The following is a 19581-nucleotide window of genomic DNA, read 5'->3' as shown; positions in this document are numbered from 1 at the left end:
CGCCCGGATCGGATGAGGAGTTCGGCCCGGCGTGGTGAAGACAAGGTAGGGAGATCTTCAGGGGGGTAGTGTTAGGTTTATTTAAGGGGGGTTTGGGTGGGTTTAGATTAGGGGTATGTGGGTGGTGGGTTGTAATGTTGGGGGGTGGTATTATGTTTTTTTTTTTCAGGCAAAAGAGCAGTTTTCTTTGGGGCATGCCCCGCAAAAGGCCCTTTTAAGGGCTGGTAAGGTAAAAGAGCTTTGAACTTGTTTAATTTAGAATAGGGTAGGGCATTTTTTTATTTTGGGGGTTTATTATTTTATTAGGGGGCTTAGAATAGGTGTAATTAGCTTAAAAATCTTGTAATCTTTTTTTTATTTTTTGTATTTTAGTGGGGTTTTTTTTTGTAATTTAGTTTAGTTTATTTAATTGTATTTTTAGATAGATATTTGTAGTTTATTTAATTTATTGATAGTGTAGGTGTATTTGTAACTTAGGTTAGGATTTATTTTACAGGTAATTGGGTAATTATTTTAACTAGGTAGCTATTAAATAGTTAATAACTATTTAATAGCTATTATACCTAGTTAAAATAATTAACAATTTACCTGTAAAATAAATATAAACCCTAACATAGCTATAATGTAATTATTAATTATATTGTAGATATCTTAGGGTTTATTTTATAGGTAAGTATTTAGATTTAAATAGGAATATTTTAATTAATAATATTAATATTAGATTTATTTTAATAAGAGTTTAGTTAGGGATGTTAGAGTTAGATAGGGTTATTATACTTAATATATATATAATAACGATATTAACTATATTAACCCTAATATAATTAGGGTTAATATAGTTAATATATATAATATAATAATTATATTAACTATATTAACCCTAAAATAATTAGGGTTAATATAGTTAATATAGCTGGCGGTGGTGTAGGGGGATTAGATTAGGGGTTAATGTATTTAATATAGCTGGCGGCGGTGTAGGGGGATTAGATTAGGGGTTAATACATTTATTATAGCTGGCGGCGGTGTAGGGGGATTTAGATTAGATGCAAAAGAGCTGTTTACTTTGTGACAAAGCCCCGCCAAAAGCCCTTTTAAGGGCTGGCAAAAGAGCTGTTTACTTTGGGGTAATGCCACGCAAAAAGCCTTTTTCAGGGCTATTTGTAGGGTTAGACTTAGGTTTAGTGGTAGGGATAGTTTAGTATTTTAGGGGTTAAATAATTTAATATAGATGGTGGCGGGGTAGGGGGATTAGATTAGGGGTTAATAATTTTAAAATAGATGGCGGCAGTGTAAGGGGCTCACTTTAGGGGGTAGGTAAGGTAGATGGCGGCGGGGTAGGGGCTCACTTTAGGGGGTTATATATTTAATATAGCTGGCGGCGGGGTACGGGAGCGGCGGTTTAGGGGTTAATAACTTTATTAGGTTGCAGCGGGGTACGGGAGCGGCGGTTTAGGGGTTAATAACTTTTTTTATTGTTAGGCTAGTGAGGGGGGATAGCGGATAGAGGGTTAGACGTGTCGGGCTATGTTTCGGAGGCGTGTTAGACAGTGCGTGTGATTTCATACTTTAGTCAGGTTTTGTAGGCGCCGGCAGTTTCTAACGTGCCGCAAGTCACTGGCGACTCCAAAAATCTGTACTTACTCAGATTTCTGGACATCGCTACTTTGTGAGACTTACGCCACTTTAGCAACTGACGGCGCCGCATATTGGATAGCTCGAGTTGCGAGCTGAAACTGCGGGCGACGCGGGTTCCCTCGCTTGCGCCGCAAACTACGCCGTATATCGGATCGCGCCCTTAGTTCCTTCTTAATATGTCCCTAAGACAGTAAGCAACTGATAATGTAAAAGACAACACCCTGCATTCTTTGTGCATTAGAAGTTAAAGGGACAGTCTAGTCAAAATTAAACTTTCATGAGGGCATGTAATTTTAAACAACTTTCCAATTTACTTTTATCATCAAATTTGCTTTGTTCTCTTGGTACTCTTAGTTGAAAGTTAAACCTAGGTAGGCTCATATGCTAATTTCTAAGCCCTTAAAGGACGCCTTTTATCTGAATGAATTTGACAGTTTTTCACAGCTAGAGGACATTAGTTCACATGTGCCATATAGATAACATTGTGCTCACATCAGTGAGAGTTACTTATGAGAGGGCACTGATTGGCTAAAATGCAAGTCTGTCGAAAGAACTGAAATGAGGGGGCAGTCTGCAGAGGCTTAGATACAAGGTAATCACAGAGGTAACAAGTATACTAACATAACTATGTTGGCTGTGCAAAACTGGGGTATGGGTAATAAAGGCATTATCTATCTTTTTAAACAATCAGAAATTTGAAGTAGACTGTCCCTTTAAGATAAAGTTTGACTGATTTTATAAAGCACTTTAGCCAATACCAAGAATAATCAAATATGTGTTTTTGATATTTGAATAATAGAACAGATATACTTTGCAACATTTATTCTATCATTTTTAAAAATTCTAAAGAACAAATGTTACCATTTGAATATTGAATATTAAAATTCAAATGTAACCTTTAAATATTTAAAAGTAACATTCAAATATTACTTTTGAATGTTGATTCCCACATAAACATAAAAGTTGCGACAATATACGAGGAATGACATATAACATATACTCATTAAACAATAATCTTAACCACTAACTTTAATTTGAGAAAAAAATAAATATTTTTTCACGTAAACAAATAAAAATAGTTTACAGCAGATGATATGTAAGTGGATAAAATTCTTCTAAAAATAAGACATTTAAAAGCAATATGTCACATTTAGCAATGGGTCACATTATTTTTGTTTAACAAACATTATATTATATTGCAGAGGGAGTCAGATCTATATTGTTAAAGAGACATTCCAGCCAGAATTGGAACCACATGAATGCACTTCAGTTTTGAATAGAAGCATTTTTGTAACATACATGTATTAGCAAAAATGCTTCTAATAAAAGTTATAGCTGTTTCAAAAGTGTATTTAAGTATGCATTGTGCACCAGCATTTTAAGCACAGCACTTGCTCAGAGAGCCTAAGTTGCATGTACATCTGTTAATGACTCAATTTGTTAATTTTGACATGATACAGGCCCCACTGGCACTCTGAGCAGCTGTGCTTCACATGCACATGCAAAGAAAAATGTTAATACTAAACAGTGACTTTTATTAAAATAAATAAAAACTTACCTGTGAAATAAAAAAAATCCTAAGTTTAAATATAACTAACCTAACATAACTATTCTAATAAAATAAAAAAAACTACCAATTAAAAAAATCTAAATTACAAATTTTAAAATACCTAACACTACGAAAAAAAAATTTAAATTTAAAATTACAAAAGATAATAAACACTAAATTACGAAAAATAAAAAACAATAAGCTTACAAAAAATAATAAACTAAATTATCAAAAATAAAAACAATTACACCTAATCTAATAGCCATATAAAAATAAAAAAGCCCCCCAAAATAAAAACACCCCCTTACCTACAATAAACTACCAAAAGGGCCTTTTGTAGGGCATTACCCTAAGTTAAACAGGTCTTTTACCTGTAAAAAAATACGAAGTCCCCCCAACAGTAAAACCCACCACCCAACCAACCCCGCAAAATAAAAAAAACTAACTCTAAAAAATCCTAAACTACCCAGGGGCATTTGTATTAGCATTGTCTTTAAAAGGGCATTCAGCTCTTTTACAAGTGTCCATCCCGAATCTAAAAAAAAAAAAAAAAACACCCAAAAAAATAAATAAAACTAACCCCATAAAATCTACTCACATCCATCTTCATCCATCTTCATCCAGGCGGCCAGAAGTCTTCATCCAGGCTGCGACACCTTCATCCATCTCTGGGACATCTTCTATCTTCATCCTGGCAGCGCGGAGCGGAGCTATCCTGGAAGACATCCTGCGCGGAGCGTCCTCTTCATAAATTTGTAATTTGGGTTTATAATTGGTAGTATTTTTTTATTTTATTAGAATAGTTATATTAGGTTAATTTATAATTTAATGTTAGGTTTATTTTTATTTTACAGGTACGTTTTTATTTATTTAAATATAGTTATATTGTAATTTTTATTTAAGGTAAGTTAGGGGGGTGTAAGGTTTAGTGGTTAATAGTTTAATTTAGTATTTGGCAATGTGGGGGGCCCGCAGCCTAAAGGTTAATAGGTTTAGTTTAGTAGTTACGATGTGGGGGGCTGGAGGTTTAGGGGTTAATACTTTATTATAGTGTTGGCGATGTTGGGAGCCGGCGGTTTAGGGGATAATAGGTTTATTTAGGTGTCGGCAAAGTCGGGGAGTGTTGGATTACGGGTTAATAACTTTTATTAGTCTCGGTGATGTCGGAGAGCAGCGGTTTAGGGGTTAATATATTTAAATAGTGTTGGGGATGTGGGTGGGCGGCAGATTAGGGGTTAATAACTTTATTTAATAGTCGATGTGGGTGGGCGGCAGATTAGGGGTTAATAGGTTTAATATAGTGTTTGCGATGCGGGAGGGTGGCGGTTTAGGGGTAAATAGGTAGTTTATGGGTGTTAGTGTACTTTGTAACAGTTTAGTTATGAGTTTTGTGAAACATTTTTGTTTCGCAAAATCCATAACTACTGGTCTCAGATGGCGGTATGGACTGTAACGCAAGCATTTTAGCCAGACACACAACTGTAATACCGGCGCTATGAAAATCCAACACAAAAAGTTATTTTTTGTGTGCGGAATGGACGTTGCATTACAGGCTAAAATGCTTGCGGTATAGCTATACCGACACAACTCGTAATATGCGTTCTTGGCCATTCCAGAGTAATGGCCAATTTTTCAGCATTAAAAGCCGTAACCGCTCCGCAACGCGAAATTCGTAATCTAGCCGAGTGTTTCTTGCAATATCTTTGTTTAATCATAGAATATATTAAAAAAAAAAACAGTATGATCAGTACATACAACAATATACAAAAATATATTCACTAATTAAACAATACAAATATAAATCTTAATGTTAATTAACCCTTTCTTATCTGTCACCATCATAGTTATTACTTTGATTAACTTTACATACAATAAATATATTATAATAATTTATACAATAAATAACTGAATAAAAAAATGTTGAGGAAATTGAAATTCTGAGCCAGAAAAAAATAATTAATTGTCAGATCTTTAATACTATCTCAATTTTTATTGTAATTACATAAAAACTGTAATGCAGGCGTATCAAGCTTAATGTATTTGGGGGCAACTGGCAAATTGTTCTTCTCTCATGGGGGCCACTAAATAGAGTGAGTGCTCTGGAACTGGATATACTAGAAACTGGAGGTGACATTTACCCAAGTATTAGCAGAAGGTGGGATTTGTATCCCACAATAGACATACACAGTCATCAATGTCTTGTGAATTCCAAGCAAAATGATCATACTGGAACTGTATACCAGCGTAAAAATGGCATTTATCCATGGTGGGAGTCTACACTGGACGCTTGTCTTTGTAGTCATCTTGTTAGTGCCTGAATACATCAACAAGTTACATCTCTTAGAACCCTTAAAAATTTCTGAGACCCAATTTATTATTTACCTGATCAACAAGGGAGGGCCATATATAACTATCTTGAGGGCCGCATATGGCTCCTGGGTCAGTACTTTAAGACTGCTGCTGTAATGCATCATTAAAACAAAACCTCATAAATAAAGTTAAGATATATGCCTAGAAATGTGTAACTTTTCTTACTGAAAAGGGAACAGCTAAATGTCTTATCAGTATACTAGGCTGTAATGGAAGTTTTATATATAGTATGGTAATAGGAAGGTTACATACCATCCTTTTGCTCTCACCAGCAAATGTTTCTCTGACATACATAGCCCCTACTGCATTCTCCATGTTGCTGTTCACGTAACTCACACATTCCCTCCAGCGAGCTTCCTCTAATGTGGTTCCATAAAGGGCCTGTGAAAGAATAAATATTATTTAGTGGAAGACTACCATAAATCTAATGGCCTAGATTTTATTAAATCTTTTTAATTGTTCATTTATACTTTTGAACATCTAACCTTTATTTTTTAACTATATAATCCCCATTTTAAAAAACTGTCAAAAGTCAAGCACATGTTGAAGTTAAAGGGATATGAAACCCAAAATGTATCCTTCATGATTCAGATAGAGCATGCGATTTAAATTTTTTTAATTTACTTCTAGTATCAATTTGTCTTAATTTTTTGTATAAAAATGCAAATCACATTTTGTTTAGCATTGGGTGCATATTTCTTAATTTATTTCCAAATTTGTTCTTCCATAAATTCCATTGTAAGTCTTTATTTCTCGCAATGGGAGGAGTCTCAGACTATTCTAATATAAACAATTGTTTGTTGTAGAATTTAGGTTGCTGACTATCAAGGTAGTGCCCTTTTAGTTATATAACTTAAAGGGACATGACATTGTTTTGTTTCATAATGCAGATAGAGCATGTGAATTTAAACGAATTTCCAATTTACGTCTATTATCTCATTTGTGTTGTCATTTGGTATATTGTTAAAAAGATATCTAGGTTGGCTCGGTGCTGCTATTTAGTGACTGCACTGATATGCCCCATGTTATTGGCTCCCCCAGTGCAGTAAGCTAGCTTACAGTAGTGCATTGCTGCTTTTAACAAAGGATATCAAGAGAATGAAGCAACTTAGATAACAAAAGTAAATTGGAAAGATTTTTAAAATTGTATGATCCTTCTGAATTATGAAATAAAGAAAATGCGTTTTATGTTCCTTTAGTACAACCCTACATTTAGCAAAAGTAACCCCCCCCCCCAGGAGGGGGTAAGTAACAAAGCTTGATGTGCATTTTGCCAGCAGCTTTGTAAAAGGCAAAGACATGTCCATTTAATCTATTAAAGGGATAGGAAACCCCAACTTTTCTTTCCAATTTTCTTCTAGATTGGTAAATTTGCTTCATTCTCTTGTTATCCATTGCTGTAGGAACAGCATTGCACTACTGGCAGCTAGATGAACACATCTTGTTAGCCAATCACATGAGACAAACGTGTGCAGGCACCAATCAGCAGCTAGCTCTCATTAGTGTAGGATATGTGTGTATTATTTTTCAACAAAGGATACCAAGAGAACAAAGCACATTTGAAAATAGAAGTGAATTTAAAAGTGTCTTAAAATTACATGCTCTATCAGAATCATGTAAGTTTAATTTTGACTTTTCTATCCTTTTAAGTCTTTCCAAACACACCTTATTATTATTAGTGATAGAATGAGTATGTCTTTGACTCTCAACCTTATCCCTTGGCAGATTTAAACATGCTTATATTATATATCAATCTCTTTCTTATACATCTGCCAAATTCATATTTTAACTTAAGTTGCCAAAATTATTTTTTCTTCTGATGCTGAATCAGTGTAACATTTTTTTTAATGGAGAAATAATTACAGCACCTTTCTGTAGTTGGAACGTGCGTCTTTGTAGCGTCTGCTTAGGCTGCTGACTCGATCGATTACCAAACGCCAGACAAGGTAATTCTGTAAAGTGCTAGAAGTAAGAAAATTAAATTGTGAACAAGATACATTACAAATGGAATGATCTGTAATTTGTGCAATCAGTTTAAAGGGACATTATACTGTAAAATTACCCCCTGGAATATATTAAATTGTTTACAAATTGCTCCAACCTTTATTTTGTCATTTAAAGCAGCTGGTTTTGCCTGTTGAAACCACCATCTATAACTTTAATATTGCTGTATTGATTATTGAAAAGGTATGTTAAGAGATGGCAACAGAAATTAAACTCCCAGTGGAGGTGAGAGAGATGAGCCCATTTGAAAGGACATTTCTGCAGCAGATTTTAATAATAAAAAAAAATCTTTACAGATACTGGTATATTAAGTAATACATTTTCTTTAAGAGTTATTGAAGTTACAATTAATCTTTCATGATTCAGTAAAAAATATTTTTTTTTTAAAAAAAATCCAGTTTCCTATGTTAAAATGTTTCCTTTTAAAACACATTGAGGTAAATTCAGAAACAAGCATGTGTCTTGAACACTAAATGGCAACTGTGGGCATATTAACTAGCATCACTTGTATATAATTATACTATTTTTTGGACAGACAGACAGCAAGGCAAACAGTCAGACAGATATGAAATAATACACCAGCAGTTCAAGATCCCTAGTGAAATTCTAAAATGTCAGATTTTCTCCAGATACTTTTCCAAGGGGAGTTCCCTGCATTTTTACATGTGAAGGAGAAGGAATTGTGCACATTTGATAATGAAAGAGAATAGGAAAGTTGTTTTAACTTGTGTGCTTTATCTAAATCATAAAAGTTTCATTTTTGTTTAGTGTCTCTTTAAACAAGGAAGATGCACTCCAATCTTTTGGGGAGCAGGATAGAAAAAAATACAACTTACAACGGTTAATTAAAGGGATGCTAAACCCAATTTTTTTCATGATTCAGATAGAGCATGCAATTTTAAGCAACTTTCTAATTTACTCCTTTTATACAATTTTCATCATTCTCTTGCTATCTTTATTTGAAAAGCAGGAATATAAAGCTTAGGAGCCAGCCCATTTTAGGTTCAGTCAGCACCCTAGATAGTGCTTGCTTATTGGTGGCTACATTTAGCCACCAATCAGCAAGCGCAACCAAGGTGCTGAACCAAAAAAACACACATCCTCTCACCTTAACCCCTTATAACTGATTTGTGCAGTTAATTTGTTAAAAAGTCAAAATGCTCTTTAATTGCGCTTAGCTTAACCCATTGCGTGCTAATGACGGATCGGAGCGATTACAGAGTTTCCCACTCAGAGCCGTCACTAGCACTCTCCCACCTTGAGGGAGATCTGGGGGCTCACACCCGCTCCTACGCCGGCGATCGGGCCTACATAGTGACAGGCATCGCCGGGGCTTCACGTTATGCGCGGATGACGTCACAGCGCAACTTTATTTATACTTAACAATGTTAAGTATAGGAGAAGGGGGCATGCTGCTTAGAAGCCTGTATCTCAGGCATCTAAGCAGCTACAGACCCCCCCAACCTTTCCAAAAGTGTAATCCTGGGGGTCTGGAAAAAAAAAATTAAAAAAATGTTGTTCAAAAAATAAAAAATAAACCTTAAAAAATCTTAGCACCCAGGTGGGAAAGTGCTTAGCACTCAAAGGGTTAAAGTAAAAACGCAAGCTCATTGTCACATTAGCCAGCCACTTGTATTGTTGTATTGCTGTAAACACACAAACAATAGTACAATATTAACATGCTCTAACATATTTGATCATTTTGTTTTTACACCTTTATATCCCTTTAAAAAATAAAAAAATAGAACTTTGTGCATTAAAATTTCAGACACACAGAAAACGCATAATTAACACTGTCAACAATGTTACAAGATAGCTAGAAATACGGCTTTTAAAAGCAAAATAATTCATATGATGAAAGATAATTGTAAACCTGTCTCACATCTAATCGTGCACTCTCTGCTACTCTTTTTTTGTATATGTGTCAAAAACACTTGCTAATTATAATCCTTTCTACTCACTGTAGTTAAACCTTTGGAAATAATGGTACTTTGGAAACATAATAAACGTGTTTCGGATTCTAAAGTACTTATTTTCTCAGGTGCAGTGATACAGCGACATTACTCACAATAATATAAAATCTGATCAGATCACTAAACTTTAAACATCATTTATGAGTTTATAGTAAGAACACAACCAATTAATTAAACAAACCCTCTTTGGGCTTCTTTAATTTGTCATCTCTCCAAAATTATTTCAGACCATAATAGCCTGAATTGTAAAAACTGTGTTCAAGCTCTCTTTAATTGTATTTAATTTGTAAGAATAGATAAAGTGACAATTTTGAGCAACAGCAGAACAATTGTAAAACCTATAATAAAAATGTACAATTGCTAGAAAGATAAAGCAAAATCCAGTGAACCATAAAATTACTCCAGATGGATCATACAGGCTCTAAATAATAAAGACGGAGTTTACCTAAAATTCAACAAGCTTGTCAAAGTGCACAATTAAAGGGAGACAAATGTCAAAAATTAAACTTTCGTGATTTATACAAGCGTTGGCCAACACATGGAGACTGCAGATCAATATTTTATAAACCTTAAAGTAACCAATTAAAGGGGCAGTAAACAAAGAAAATAATGTAATATAAGTCTGCACATAGTGCAGAATTATATAACATTATCTTAGCCAAACTTTATGCAAAATAATATTGCCGGTGAAATCTGATTAAAAAAAGAGGGTTTTTCAGACCGCCGCTCTTGCTCTACTGAGCGGGTCTGGTTTTCCCCCTGAGCGCATCTGGGCCACTGTCTAGTCACAGCCCGATCGCACCATTACACTCAAGGTAGCTCGCTCCTGCTCTGTCTGATAGCGGTAACGAGCTGCATTGAGTGTAATGGCGCGATCGGGCCGGGCTGTGACTAGGCAGCTGCCCAGATGCGCTCAGGGGGAAAACCAGACCCTCTCAGTAGAGCAAAAGCGGCGGTCTGAAATACCCTCTTTTTTAATCAGATTTCACCGGCAATATTATGTTGCATAACATTTGGCTAAGATAATGTTATGCTATGTGCAGAATTATATAACATTATTTTCTAGGTTTTAATGCAGTAGAATTGCATAATTAACAAGTGCATAATAAAAAGACAACGCAATAACACCTACTCTGAATTTCAAATAAGCAAATTTATTTTTTCTACCATTTGCCGCTCCCCTGTATCCTATGACAAACATCAGCCAATCAGAGACTAGTATATGTATACCCTGTGAGCTTGTGCACATGCTCAGTAAGGGCTTGTTCCACAGAAAATGTGCATATAAAAAGACTGCAAAATTTGATAATAGAATTAAATTGAAAAGTTTCTTAAAACTACCACTCTATCTGCTTAATGAAAGTTTAATTTTGATTTTAGTGTCCCTTTAAAGGGAAATAAAACCAAAACGTTTTCTTTCATGGTTTGGATAGAGCATATAACTTTCCAAATTACTTATATTATGTCATTTGCATCATTATCTTGGTATATTTTGTTGAAAAGCATATCTAAGTAGGCTTAGGGGACAGCAATGGATTACTGGGAGCTACTTTCTGATGGGTGGTTGCAGAAATGTGCCTCTTGTCATAGGCTCATCTGATGTTTTCAGCTTGGTCCCAAGCAGTCTATTACTGCTCCTTCATGATGTCTCTAAATTCAAATGATATATTTATTTACCTTGCTGAATAGTTGGAGAGAATTGGCCTAAGCTGGTGTAGATAAGGTACCCCATAAACCACCACTTCTTCCTCTGTCTGAATTTGGATGTTTACAGATGACATAACACCTTGTATAAAACTGGTCCAGTTAAAATCCTTAGGAATAATTAAAAAAAATTATAATGAATAAAGTTTTGTAACAAATTAATATAGACTAATAATCTGCTAACAATAAAACAGTGTTCGATTGTTTCTCCATATATTTCTCCATATTTAAATACAACTCATTTAAATGCACGGCACATTTTTAGTTAATTTTCCTTTTAATTCTAAATAAAGATGGTTTACAGAATCAACACTATGTAAGTTCTTTATGAGTCTCTGAAAAGTAAGTAGTTTGCACTCTTTATTATGATTATTATTTATAATATTATTATTAATAATAATAGCAATAAAAATTATAATAATAAACAACACTCATAAATTTTAAATATATTGTAAAATGTATGTAACTGACATCATATTTAAATAGATTTTTTTAACAACTCCCGTTCTTTTAATTATAAAACAAGATATATTACAGAATAAATAAGATATATATTTTTTTATTAAAGGGATACCGAACCCAATTTTTTTCTTTCATGATTCAGATAGAACATGCCATTTTAAGCAACTTTCTAATTTGCACCTATTATCAATTTTTCTTCATTATCTTGCTGTCTTTATTTGAAAAATAAGGTATCTAAGCTTTTTTTTGGTTCAGAGGCTGGACAGCACGTTTTTATTGGTGGATGAATTTATCCACCAATCAGCAAGGACAACCCAGGTTGTTCACCAAAAATAGGCCGGCATCTAAACTTACATTCTTGCATTTCAAATAAAGATACCAAGAGAATAAAGAAAATTTGATAATAGGAGTAAATTAGAAAGTTGCTTAAAACGTCATGCTCTATCTGAATCACAAAAGAAAAAATGTGGGTTCAGTGTCCCTTTAAGTTTTTTTATTTACTCCTATTATCAATTTTTCTTCATTCTGTTGGTATCTTTATTTGAAAAAGCAGGAATGTAAGCTTACGAGCCGGCCTATTTTTGCGACCCAGGTTCTGAACCAAAGATGGGCCGGCTTGTAAGCTGGTTCAATATCCCTTTAAGGTCTCTGTGATTATCAAAAATGTAGCTTTCATTTTTTTATTTATGATTATTATTCTCTCCTACAGTCTAAATATATTAAAGGGAGACAGAGTGTATCTTTCATGAAAAATCTTATTAATTCTGTTATCAAATTTACTTTGTTCTCTTTTTACTCTTTATTGGTCAAGGTAGGCAGGTTAGGGAGCATGCACATAACTCTTCAACAAAGAAAACCATGAAAACTAGGTACATCATATATATCTACTCCTCTGTCTGAATCATAGGTCAACCCTACCCAAATTTATATTTAACATTTTGCAAATGTGTAGTTTGAGATGAAAATTTGCTTCTAAGAAAAGTTTGTTTTCCATCTGTAATCTGATGGTATAACAGATATGCAGATCTATGATCACCTATGATCAATTGACTGCAATGCAACTTTTTTTTAATAAACTGTTTTATTTACATCTGGCAGACTACACTATTCAGTATAATGAATGAATTACTGTCCAGCATCTAAAAAAAAATAAACTTAAAAACAGAGGCACTTTAATTCATTAAAGACCCTTCTTTTGTATTTAGCATATCGGTGATGAATCCGACTTCCTCCAATCGTTGCGTGCCCCATTTGGCATCCAGCTTATGGGGCACGCAACGATTGGAGGAAGCCACATTCATCATTGATATGCTAAATACAGCAGGAGATGCGGGCAGAGGAATGGCGGTATCTTTACCATAACGCTATGGTAAATATTTTTAAAAAGAAGTGTCATTGTAAATTTATTGAATTAAAGTGTCCCTGTTTTTAAGATTATTGTTAGATACTGGGCAGTAATTCATTAAAATTTAAAATCACTTTAAACAAGTAATATCATTTAAAAAAAAAAAAAATACATGTACAATTGTTTCTCAGTGTAATCTTAGCTTTGAGTATAGTATAGAGATGTGCATTTGTTTCATTATATCTAGCATTTATTTCAAGTTTTATGTACCATTAATGCCTTTATTTGTCAAGCTGAAAGACAATAATGGTTTCATTTTGCAAAAAATAACATTTTAAAAAACTTCCACTGCTGTAATGTGTTCAAAGTAAAATGGATGTTCTGTTATTTTTGCAAACTGTTGAAAGGTACTATTCTTTTTTTTTTTTTTTTAATTAACACCAGCAATGAAAACTCATCCGAAATGTTTAGGATATAGCTTCCTTTTGAGTCTTTTTTTTAACCTTTTTTAATTTAAAACATTATTATTATTATTATTATTTTTATTGTAATTATTATTATTGTTATTATTTTATTTTTATTATTTTTATAGTAATTGTTATTATTTTATTATTATTTTTAATATTACTATTATTATTAGTAGTAAATGAGTCCCATATAAAAGCATTACACAACATGATATTTAGTTCATGTAAGACCAAAGTCATATATACTCCTTTATAGATCTCCATGTATCAAACTGCTTCTATTATAAAAGACTTTTGGGTCAACCTTTTAGACATTTCAAGTATTTAATCTCATGTAGGGGCACGTAATTGGGATATTTACATCTAGTGCAAACTTTTGTGTGAATTCCTGGAGTGTGATTTTATTGTATAACAACGTCACATCATTTCGTTCTTCTGACGGAGCTGTAGCCTGAAAGACAAATAAATAAATAAATTATGGAATAACTTGAGTATAAATCCAAGAATCAGATATGTCTAAAAGGGATAGTTTTAGCACACCCCTCTTTATGCTATGATGATATCTAATGACTTATGAAATTGATATTTCATATAAAAATATCCTTATGATCTATCTACTGTACCTATCATCTATCTATTTATCCATCCATCTATCAATCTATCCATGATATATCTATCTATCTATCTATCTATCTATCTATCTATCTATCTATCTATGATCTATCTATCTTTTTATCTATCATCTATCTACAGTATCTATCTATGATCTATCTATTTATCTATCTTCTATCTATCTATCTATCTATCTATCTATCTATCTATCTATCTATCTATGAGGTACAGTTTCAGCACATGCCTTACTCTATGCTCATGGTTTATTTATTATATTACTCGTTATTAAATTAATATTCTCTCATCAAATAAATAATGACCAGACCACATGACTCCTTATTCAAAAGATATTTCATTTTGTCCAATGATGCATTTATCTAGGCATCAAATAAGCAAAATTAAAGGAACCATTCCCCAGTAAATCTACATGCAGTACTATATACAATGGCCATTTATTACCATAGTTCCCTAGCAAGAGAAAAAATAAACAATACATTTAGAAACTAATATGTGCTCCACACATACTCCCTTACATTTGTGATATACATACATAGCTTATAGACCTCTATACAGTCTCTCTCTCTCTCTCTCTCTCTCTCTCTCTCTCTCTATGTATATATACAGTAAATACATATATCTACACTGAGCATCCAAGATTTATCAGAGGAAAATCATACCTTTGCAATATCTGTTTCCAAGTCCATTACTTTGGTCATTTCCTCCTGAACAAAGTTGTCATCTTTAGTTAAATTCCTGTCTTCTCTAACCATCTTGGCAATGGTAATCATGAACTGTAGATAAGCTTCTCTAATCTAGAGGAAAATGTTGTATTGTAATAAGTGTAAAACATTTATCTGTAACATGCAGCCAAGTAGTAATAAGTGCTACTTATGCTTAAAAGGAAACTAAACCCAATTGTTTAAAGGGACACTGAACCCAATTTATTTCTTTCATGATTCAGATAGCGCATGCAATTTTAAGCAACTTTCTAATTTACTCCTATTATCAATTTTTCTTCATTCTCTTGGTATCTTTATTTGAAAAGCAAGAATTTAAGTTTAGATGCCGGCCCATTTTTGGTAAACAACTTGGGTTGTTCTCGCTTATTGGTGCATAAATTCACCCACCAATAAACAAATTCTGTCCAGCTTCTGAACCAAAAATTGTCTGGCTCCTTAGCTTAGACACCTTCTTTATCAAATAAAGATAGCAAGAGAATGAAAAAAAAAATGATTATAGGAGTAAATTAGAAAGTTGCTTAAAATTACCTGCTCTGTCTGAATCGCAAAATATTTTTTTGGGGTTCAGTGTCCCTTTAAAGGGACACTGAACCCAAATATTTTCTTTTGTGATTCAGATAGAGCATGAGATTTTTTAAGCAACTTTCTAATTTTCTCCTATTATCAAATTTTCTTCATTCTCTTGATATCTTTATTTGAAATGCAAGAATGTAAGTTTAGATGCCGGCCCATTTTTGGTGAACAACCTGGGTTGTTCTTGCTGATTGGTGGATAAATTGATCCACCAATAAAAAAGTGCTGTCCAGAGTTCTGAACTAATAAAAAAGCTTATATGCCTTCTTTTTTAAATAAAGATAGCAAGAGAACGAAGAAAATTTGATAATAGGAGTATATTAGAAAGTTGCTTAAAATGGCATGCTCTATCTGAAAAAAGAAAGGAAAAATTTGGGTTCAGTGTCCCTTTAATTATTCATAGTAAACATACTTTGTAATGTACTTTCTATATTTTCATATAATTATAAGTCTTTCACTTCCTCCAAGAAGGGGTGAAATAGATCCAATAGGTTTCAGATCACTGATTTTTCAACAGTCTTTTCATCTATTACTTAAAGGGATATGAAACCCAACCTTTTTCTCTTATGATTTAAATAGAACATGTTTTAAACAACTTTTAAATTTGTTTTTATTATCTAATCTGCTTTGTTCACTTGCTATCTATTGTTGAAGAGAAGACCTAGGCTTAGAACCAGCAAAGCACTATTGTGATCTACCTTCTGATTGGTGGCTGCACATACTGTATATGCCTCATGTGATTGGCTCACCAGATGTATTCAGTTAGCTCTCAGTCGTGCACTGTTGCTTCTTTAACAAAGGATACCAAGAGAACAAAGCATATATGATAATAGAAGTTGATAGAATACATGTTTAAAATTGCATGCTCTATCTGAATTGTAAAAGAAACAAATTGGGTTTCATGCAATGGAGAAAAGATTAATATACTTTTTAAGTGGTATGTCCCAGAACTACAGAGCAATTCCACTTTGCTAACTAAATGACAGTTTTAAAAAGCTTTTATAACATGTATCTTGTAAGAAAATAGTTTTAAAGGGACAGCAACATATCTTTTTATATATGAAATAATCCCTGCATCTTAGTCACAAAGCTCTTTGTATCTTGCAATAAAAAGGATTCATGAGTCCAAGTAGAAATGGGAGTTGGTTCTTGTGAAGCAATGTTTTTGTTTACTTTTTTACAACCAAAACAAATTGATATATCATATTCAGCTAAACAGCAAGAGTAAAAAAAAACACCCAGCTCTGAAGTGCACCTATATTGTACAACAATACATGTCTATAAAGGTCAAGGCATATGTATATTTTAGCTGCAACTCAAAGAAGAAAAATGCAGCCAAAATACTGGATCCATATGAACCTGTTATACAATAAAGGTAATCTCCAAAGCTGAGTAGATGGTACAGGCAGTGAATTGCTCCCATTGGTTGGTAGAGGGAAACCCCATGTCAGCTGAAAAGGGAAACCCTTGCTCCCTCCTGGTAACTGACAATGGGGGAAACCCCACTGTGCATTATAGAATAACATATAGCGGTGGTGCACTTGCCATTGGCTGCACCACCTGTCTGTCAAAATAAGAAGAAAAAAAAATGGATTAACATGGAGGCGGAAAGGATGAGAACAGTAGTTTACCATCACTTTAAATCTGGAGGAAAAAAAATCGCCAATATCCTCAGAAAAGCAGAAATGCATTAAATAGAATTCCCAACTCTGATTGTAAATGGATTTAAAAATAATTTTGTAAGCAGATATTTTAATTTCATCATATTCCATGGTGCATATATAATAATTGCCTTTACTGTCATGTTAACAGTAAGTAGCACATACCGAGGAATAATTCAACCTATTGTACTAGTAACACACATACTGTACATCAGTGATTTTATACTGCTATCCAGCCAGCAACACACAGATTAAAGGGCATTGTGGTGAGCATCAGCTCAGTCCTATCACTACACTATTTGAAGCCTTTCTCTTTCATGAAAATTGCGACTCACTTTATAAGAATTATGGTGTTGTCATTTCCAGTGTGATACCTGACATGCTGTAACAGTGTTTCTCAACTCCCACAAGTAACCCAAACAGGCCAGATTTTCCTCATATATTAAAGGAACAGTAAAGTCAAAATGAAACAGTCATGATTCAGTTAGAGCATAACATTTTAAACAATTTTACACAGGGGTCAAGTCCTACAAAAAAAAGTTTCGGAGCTCACCAACAGTGGCGTCACTAGGGTTGGTGTCACCCGGTGCGGTAAGTCATGGTGTCACCCCCCCCCAGAAAGCAGACACACACAAAAACACAGGCAAACACACATACAAACACTCAGACACACTTAAAAACATACTCAGATGCACACACAAACACTCGGAAACACACTCAGACACACACAAAAACACTGAGACACACACAAACTCAGACACACACATACAAAATATGTAAACTGCACTGCATTAATTATAAAGCTCATGCCTAGAGCTGCTCCCTTGTGTCAGCAGAACATCAAATGAAAGATAAACAGAGCACTCTAAAATAAATCACTGAAGAAAAGGTTTAGGCGCACAAACTATGAAAATTCTGCTCTCTGACTCTGTTCCAAGTCTGTCAGTGCACAGCCCTGGGCCGCATGTCACTGAGCAGTGAGCACAGATAGGCAGGCAGGTTTAGGCTAGCAGCGCAACTTTGCAAGCCCCACGGCACACCCACAACATTCATAGTGAAATTGGGCAGGGGAGGAGCAAAGTACAAACAAGCAAAAGCAGCCGGGAAAACTATTTGTTGAAATTGCAGCACTGGCTCAAGGGGCAAAAAAATTGTGTGTCTACAACTTCCCCAGTCCCACTAATGTTCACAAATGCCAGCCTCTAATAAAATAATCTATGCATCTCAACATTGTATTTCTTTGAATTTCAATAAAATTAAAAAAAAAAAAAAATTTTTTTTTTGGTGTCACCCCCAGGAGGGTGTCACCCGGGTGCGACCCGCCCCCCCCCCTAGTGACGCCACTGCTCACCAATACTTCCACCCTCCCTCACAATTAATATTTTTTTATACACACACACTGTATTTATATGTATATAATCTATAGACTTTGGTTAATGAAAGCAAATTAAATCCAATGAAGGGTTGAATGGTTGCCTTTGGGCCTGAGAATATTCCTCTGTCACAGAGTCTCACCTATTTAAGGTGCAATAGTCCTATTTTTGCTGAGGGGAGCTAAATAACCCCAGAACAAAATACACACAAATGTAAGCAGCATGTGTACGAAAAGATAATAAAGATAATATTTATAACAGGGGTGATAACACAACAGGATCGTTGACAGTCTTACATTCAGTGTATTGTAGGAAGTGTTACTGCCCATTACTAGAGGATCTCACTATCCCTTTAACCAGACTGTGCTCCAGCTCCTCCCACCAGCAGCAACAGTGTTTACTGAAGCGTTTCTGTTCTCTGTCCAGGGGGAACTTAGTTCCTCCTGCAAAAAATAGTGCAGGAACTCCGTTCCCATGCGTTCCCTCTCGACTTGACCCCTGATTTTACATCTTAATTCTATTATCAATTTTGCTTAGTTCCCTTGGTATCATTTGTGAAAGAGTAATCATAGGTGAGCTCAGGACTGTGCACATGTCCATATAAAAATTAATGATAGAAGTAAACCGGAAAATTGTTTAAAATGTCATGCCCTATCCAATCCATTTAAGTTTAAATGGTGAAATAATCATCTGATCAGTAGCCATGGTCACCTGTGTTAAGATATCATGAAAATCTAGGGGTATATAACGACCTCTAGTTGACAAACATTGATTAATGTGATAATGCAACATGTACTTTTTTGTATTATTTAATTCTTACAATTTTACTATATATGATAGGTTTGGTCCCACTCACAAAACATAAAATAATGAGTTAATTATTCTGTGCACAGTGCTCTATGATAACTGCATTAAGTATATCGTTATGAACCTATACAGTACATAAGGAAATCTATAAAGGTAATTGTCATGAATCTTCACTGCATGAGAGTTCCTGACCTCCAGCAGTGCCCGATACAAATGGCTGGTTACGTTAAATAACAGGAAACTACCAGCAAGCACGGCTAGCAGATTTCTAAAGATCATCATGTATAATTCTCTCTGATCAAAATC

At 34.2% G+C, this 19581-nt stretch overlaps 1 protein-coding gene across 1 annotated transcript in view; it reads right to left on the bottom strand.

Annotated features, from left to right (window-relative positions):
* The window catches only part of MMEL1 (membrane metalloendopeptidase like 1), a 300136-nt gene that overhangs the window by 178990 nt on the left and 101565 nt on the right, over window positions 1-19581 (bottom strand). Inside the window, exons 9-13 of the mRNA XM_053690343.1 lie at window positions 14799-14933; window positions 13871-13960; window positions 11209-11345; window positions 7423-7516; window positions 5807-5935 (exon numbers count right to left, since the gene is read on the bottom strand). Coding sequence (XP_053546318.1) covers window positions 5807-5935; window positions 7423-7516; window positions 11209-11345; window positions 13871-13960; window positions 14799-14933 — 585 coding nt within the window. The remainder of the gene's footprint in view (window positions 1-5806; window positions 5936-7422; window positions 7517-11208; window positions 11346-13870; window positions 13961-14798; window positions 14934-19581) is intronic.

The sequence above is a fragment of the Bombina bombina genome, chromosome 8 (assembly GCF_027579735.1).
Source record: "Bombina bombina isolate aBomBom1 chromosome 8, aBomBom1.pri, whole genome shotgun sequence".
NCBI lineage: Eukaryota > Metazoa > Chordata > Amphibia > Anura > Bombinatoridae > Bombina > Bombina bombina.
The sequence above is the reverse complement of the archived record's forward strand: the minus strand, read 5'-3'. Positions and strand labels throughout refer to the sequence as shown.